Genomic DNA, 5,864 nt, shown 5'->3' on the forward strand with positions numbered 1-5,864 from the left:
TATTTTCAAATAATAGTTAAATTTTTTATTACAAAATATATTATCAACCTTAGAACAATTTTTTTCTTACGTTGAAAAAAAAAAAATCTTCCGATGCTCTAGTGCTGTAGTAATAAATATAATTATCTCTAAAAAATTAAATAAAGGGCTTTGCTTTTCGGGATTAAAGAAAAGGGCTATGAGCTGCTACTGCTAGTGGGTTGGGTTGGGACGTCACAAGGCCGAAAAAGTGCTTTCTTTTTAAGGCCTAGTGGTTTGAATTTTGAGGTGATGATTTCTTGATTGGCAGTATCAATCTTTCAGTCTAAACCTCCGGTCTTATGCTTAGAACTCGCTCGCCCACCCACAAACAATAGCATCAGCAGCCGCATATTCTCTTGATCTGCATCAAGATGGAGGAATTACTAAGAAACTAGAGCACCCTCTTCTTATTTCTTGCTCATAGTTCACTTCTTTATAGGGCCATACTGTAAGCTCTCTCTCTCTCTCTCTCTCTCTCTCTCTATATATATATATATATATATATCTGTCACTTTTTGAAAAAAAAAAGAAGAAGAAATCTTGCATGTTAAAATTCGTGGTATTTGTTTCTTGGTTTTGATGCAAAAGTAAGCTTATTTATCATATGTTTCTTGATGGATGTTTTTTCATTGTTCATTGAAATATGGATAATTTGTTGATATTTTCAAGATGAAAAAGTAGTCCCCACCCCACCCATTTATTAGCTTGGTTGCTTGCTGCGAGTCTTTATGCTAAAATAAGCTTCTCCAACCTACATTGATGCCAGGCTAGAAGTTTTGAGAGACTTCCTTCGCTGAAATATGGGTTTTTTTTATAATCATTTTCAAGCTCTTGCTGGTGTTGGGGGTCATTGCATGATTGTTTAAAAATTCTAGCTAAACTAAATTTCTCTGAGAGTGATTGATTCTTTTTATTTTATGTTAGAGAAAGGGGCTTATTTGTGTTGCCTCTGTAGTGGATGTTATAATTTACAAGAACAGTTTGAATCTAAACGATTGTTTTTGTGGATTTAGTGAAATACTTTGTGATGGACACAATCGAAGTGCGTAAAAATTGCCACTTGATGTTGGATTTTGATTGGACATTATTTTGTATAACTGGATTGATTCTTAGATTGAACTTGTTATTGAGCTTGCTTGTATTCTACTTTAAGCAATCTGGTGATTCTATCTTCTTAAATTCTCGTAAACGAGGTTCTCCCATTCTCCCACGTGGTTGTTTCTTGGTGGGGCCTGATATTTTGTCAATTCTTCCATATTGCCCTTTTCTCTTACATAATCACGGAATCCATGATTGCATAAATCAATGTTTTATTTGTTATGGTTACGTGATGGATTTAGTTGTATTTACGGGGGTTGCAAATATATCACCTTTGCATGGCTAGTGCAGGTTCAAATAATCCTCTCTCGTCTTTCTTTCCTGTAGTAGCTTTAAAGTATTGCTAGCTTGGAAGACCTTATTAATTCTATCTGTTCATTTGTGATAAGGGAATGCACTTTTCACACAAACCATTCTATGGCCTTATATTTGTGCAATAATTCTGTAGTTTGATGGAAGCCCAATCAGGGAGGGATTTATGTATCAATTGGTACAGATGGATGTCGATGTTAGTGATTGTCTAAGGTTTTCGCTACTCGGAAAATTATGCTCAGTTTTTACAATCTCTCATGTCTCTTTCATGGGTTCTGGTTACTTCTTAATTCGTAGTTGCTGAATTTCTTTTACCTGCTATTTGTTTCATTTAAGTCACACAAATTCTGTTTTAGGATTTAACTCTTTTTCATAAATGGTGGGATCTACTTTTGTTTTCATATGTTAAAATTCTAGATTACCTGATTGATTTAATTACTCTTTGTATTCTTCATGTTAGAGGCTTCATTGTATTAAATGCATTAAGTTCTTTGTTGATACTCAATATCCAGCATGTTACATTGTTTTTAACATCCAGCATGTTTCATTTTGTTTTGTAAGTCCATAAGAGGAGGCATCGACGGGAGCTGAAACACCAGCTTTTCTATTTTATTTCTGGGATAAATGAATAAGGGTGCTCTATTCCTGCATATTTACTATTTTTGGTGCACAGTGCAATTTATCCTTTTCAGAAAAAAAAGAGCCTTTCTGTTAGTCATACTGCAAGCCATGCAGCTAGCCTGTTTGATGCTGGCTTGATGCTGTATGTGTTAGTTTGTGAATCTAAATGTTTTGGTCAATATGCCTATGCTTAGTTGTTTGTACCTGTTAGTTAAAAATTGTTGGTATTTGACAGGGGCGAAAATCTGTGGCCATAAAGAGAGTTTGTCGCTTCTCTATATTCTCATGCAACTAGGTTTTCTTTGCTTAAAGGAATCTTGGACATGGGAAGTCTGTATTTTCCATATCATGTAACAGGCCATTAAGTTTAGCCAGAAAAATAAAAAACAAAAACATAAAATAGAAACCACTATTTTTTTTTCTTTTCATATACGCATATCATGGTGGTGGAAAAATTATATGTTCTGAACCTCATCTGACTGCATCGCAATCTGCAAAATTTCAGCTTCATTTTAAGAACCATTTAGGTCCATTACTGTACTGTGAAGTAACTCTTTTGGATGGATTGGAATCAATAATTCTTTGGCTTGGTGAATGAGTTTGGTTTTTGCAGTCCATAACTTTTTGAATTCCAAAATTATGTGTCATGAACCTTATCTAACAGCATTGTGAACTATAAAATTTCAGCTTCATTTCTAGAATAGTTTAGGTTCATACTGTATTGTGAAATGGTTCTTTCAGGTTGTTTTGGATCAGTACTCTGGCTTGGTGAATGAGTTTGGTTCTTACAGTAACTTTTGAATCAGCAGATGGGAGGTTCGAGATGCTTAATGCTTAATGCTTAATGCTTGTTATTATTTTTGAGACCTTTGAAAAATTTATCTAGACAAGTTGCTTGAGGTGTTTTGTTGAACACAGGGCATTCCACTGATGCCATGAACCATATAGAAGATGAGTATGTTCCCATTAGAGATGCGGAGGATGCCCAACTGGGAATGTTTGACAAACCACTTCCTTGCTTTGGCTGTGGAATTGGATGGTTTTCGTGAGTATTGCTTCCCTTCTTCTCCCTTAGTGCTCACACTCATGGATGCTTCTTTCTACTGCTGCCTCTTGCTTGGATTTGTGTTCCCATTCTTTTCTCATGGATGCACCGTTTCTCTGAAGCCTTCTGCTTGGATTTGTGTTCCCACTGATGTGGTACTTCTCAGCAATTCTCTACTTTGGGAAGTACTATAACAAGGATCCAAGGGAGCGATCTGGCCTTGCTGCATGTGCAATAGCTGTGAGTGTTGAGCTTAATTATTAATTTTTTTGTAGCATGGTTTTTCTCACTATTTTCGTTCATGCAGCTGATGTAACATCAAATATGATACTTGTCTTCTATTATTACTATGCCATTATTAAAAATCAATAGCTTGGGAAAAACATGAACTCATGGGTTCTAGCATTGGAATAAAGGCTTTTGACAGAGCATCATGATGCCAGTGTGTTAGATTGCCATTTAGTTCCAAGTCAGAATGACTTTTAAAATGTTACTCATTCTGTCCTTCAATTCATGGTGTTTCTTCTACTGTTTGTTTTACATGGGCTGCTCCACTTAATTGATGAAAGAAGCCTTTCCAAACCCAAAAGAGGTACAGACTGAGCTTTTCAGGAATGAAATAGGTATCTACAGGACAATGAAAAGCAACTGGGTGGTGTCATTGTAGTTTCCTAGCATAGAAAGAGCAGTGTTATGATGAGGTGACAGTTCATGTCCTTTGTGCGGGGCACACATTTTTCAATCACATTAACACTTTTACCGTGAAGTATTTCATGATAGGTATCAAAAAAGTTGTCTGGAAACTGGAAAGTACTTAATCTTGGGAGAGACCAGAGGTTCAACGTAGTCTCAACCATTGTACTAATTGCTGATCCCAGAGGTGTATTGAGTTATCTATTGGACATGTTTGGGATGAATCTTTGTGTTTATCTAGTTTGTTCATGAAGTAATATGCATGCACTTATGTCTTTTATTTTATTTGATTTCCATTTACTATGAACATTGCAGGCTATAGTGTTCACAGTAGCTGCGGTGATCACTTTGCTCGTTTATTTGTTGTGATTCTTGCTTCTACAATTTCATCTTGTGGCTGCAGTGTATGTTTCTAAACAATAAGATGAACCTGATCGTGAGCTAAGGCTCTCGTGCTCGAGTTATAATAGGCCAAGAGGAAAAGAATATCAGCACGGTGAATGATCGAGCTATCTTAAATCTGTAGCTGCAACTAATTTCTCCAGTCTTGTACATAATACAAATGTGTTGTATGATGATGGGCAAAAAAAAACAGAGAGAAGAAACGAAAGAAACAACGAAACTGTTAAATGCCCTCTTAGTGTAAGTATGTAAAGTGTTTATATCAAACTTACAGAGCAAATCACTCTGTATTTTATGCGATGATGCTTTAGAAAATGCGACATTCCTTGATATATTATTTCAGAGTTTGCTGGAGGCAGCAGCTAACTCAAATTGTTGCAAACTGACAATTGAAGTTAAGTGACTTCCAATGTGAAAATTCCCCATGTTTATTTCATGCATGCCTTGCATTTTTTTTAAGCTACTCAGGATCTTAAAAAGGCACGTTGCTTGTTCGCAACTGGGATTTCATGTCTATTCGAACCATTTCCTCCCTGCGGTTGGATGAGGTCCATGCGGATGCATGTAGCAGCCAGAGCTGCAATTCATGACCATGAAAAGAAGACGATTTGGTGGACGGTGTGGTTATATGTAGTAGCAGTGGTAGAACTTCCGCCTCTGGATTTCGTTGTAGTTATATTTGCTTGTAATTAATTGGTTGATTACATGTAATGTTATTATATTTATGAAAATATTTATTTCATTTTTAATAAAACCTTAACTTGTTTTTAATATTTATATAATATAATATTAGATTAATAAATATAGTATTTGATTTATGAATCTAGATTAATAATAGAATTTATGGGATAAAAATATTTTGCAAAGAAAATTATAAAGTTGTTATAATAATGAGATTTTTACTTTATCAAAATATTATTTCTAAAATGTTCCTAATTGATGTTTTCTTAAATACTAGATATTTATTAGAGTTGTAGAAATTAATATATATCATATTCTTTCCTTTATAAAAGAAAAGAATTTCTCATATGCTGAGGTATAAGAGATATCTGCAATTAATATGGTGTTTATCATAAAACATGTACACTGAATTGATCTAATATGAAGGTCTTTATCATAAAACATGTACACTGAATTGATTTGTATGAGAATTCTATATGAAGAGATCACTTATATTTATGAAAGATTTACATAACAATTGTGCAATTGATCCCTAGATTTGAGATCAATAAGTTATTTTATATAGAAAATGTTATGCTTTAATCCTATTATATGTTATCTTAATCGAGGTGACGAATGAGCATATATTAAGTATAACATTAACTATATAAAGGTAATTGAGTGATAAAAAGAGGATTCATCACCCTAGGTGAATTAGAAAAAAAAAAACATTTCATTTATTCTGAATTAGTATTTACTGAGAAATCCTTAATCAAGGTAGAATGAGATGTGAAAAGAATTTCAAATCTTATTTAAATTATCAATGACTATTATATAGAGAACAAACATGATTTAACATGGCAGACAAGTTTCATGCCTTAATGTTAAAAATAAACATTATTAATGAAAGAATATTAACTATACTAAGAAACCAGTCATTAAAAGGTTAAGTCAAACTACTAATAATTTTTTTAATATTTAGAAAATCATGACACGTTGTTAAATGACACAC

At 33.8% G+C, this 5,864-nt stretch overlaps 1 protein-coding gene across 4 annotated transcripts; it reads left to right on the plus strand.

Moving 5' to 3' along the window:
• Positions 1-237: 237 nt before the first annotated feature.
• On the plus strand, positions 238-4,610 carry LOC105116185 (60S ribosomal protein L18a-like protein). Of its 4 annotated transcripts, XM_011013402.1 has the most exons (6): positions 253-469; positions 1,374-1,410; positions 2,794-2,868; positions 2,971-3,097; positions 3,220-3,337; positions 4,106-4,610. In XM_011013402.1, the coding sequence occupies exons 3-6, from the start codon at positions 2,862-2,864 to the stop codon at positions 4,157-4,159; spliced, it is 306 nt and encodes a 101-aa protein (XP_011011704.1). In that variant the 5' UTR covers positions 253-469; positions 1,374-1,410; positions 2,794-2,861; the 3' UTR covers positions 4,160-4,610. The 4 variants fall into 4 exon arrangements, with proteins under 4 accessions (XP_011011705.1, XP_011011704.1, XP_011011703.1 ...); XM_011013403.1 differs by lacking the exon at positions 1,374-1,410 and having other exon boundaries at positions 238-469; positions 4,194-4,610; XM_011013401.1 differs by lacking the exon at positions 1,374-1,410.
• The last annotated feature ends 1,254 nt before the right edge of the window (positions 4,611-5,864 follow it).

Source organism: Populus euphratica, unplaced genomic scaffold (assembly GCF_000495115.2).
Source record: "Populus euphratica unplaced genomic scaffold, PopEup_1.0 scaffold875.1, whole genome shotgun sequence".
Lineage (NCBI taxonomy): Eukaryota > Viridiplantae > Streptophyta > Magnoliopsida > Malpighiales > Salicaceae > Populus > Populus euphratica.

Bases quoted from the DNA above. Each gene is read 5' to 3' on its own strand.
- LOC105116185 (XM_011013402.1), top strand. The intron at 3,098-3,219 runs GTGAGTATTGCT...GTTTCTCTGAAG, and splicing joins TGTGGAATTGGATGGTTTTC to CCTTCTGCTTGGATTTGTGT. The intron at 3,338-4,105 runs GTGAGTGTTGAG...TGAACATTGCAG, and splicing joins TTGCTGCATGTGCAATAGCT to GCTATAGTGTTCACAGTAGC.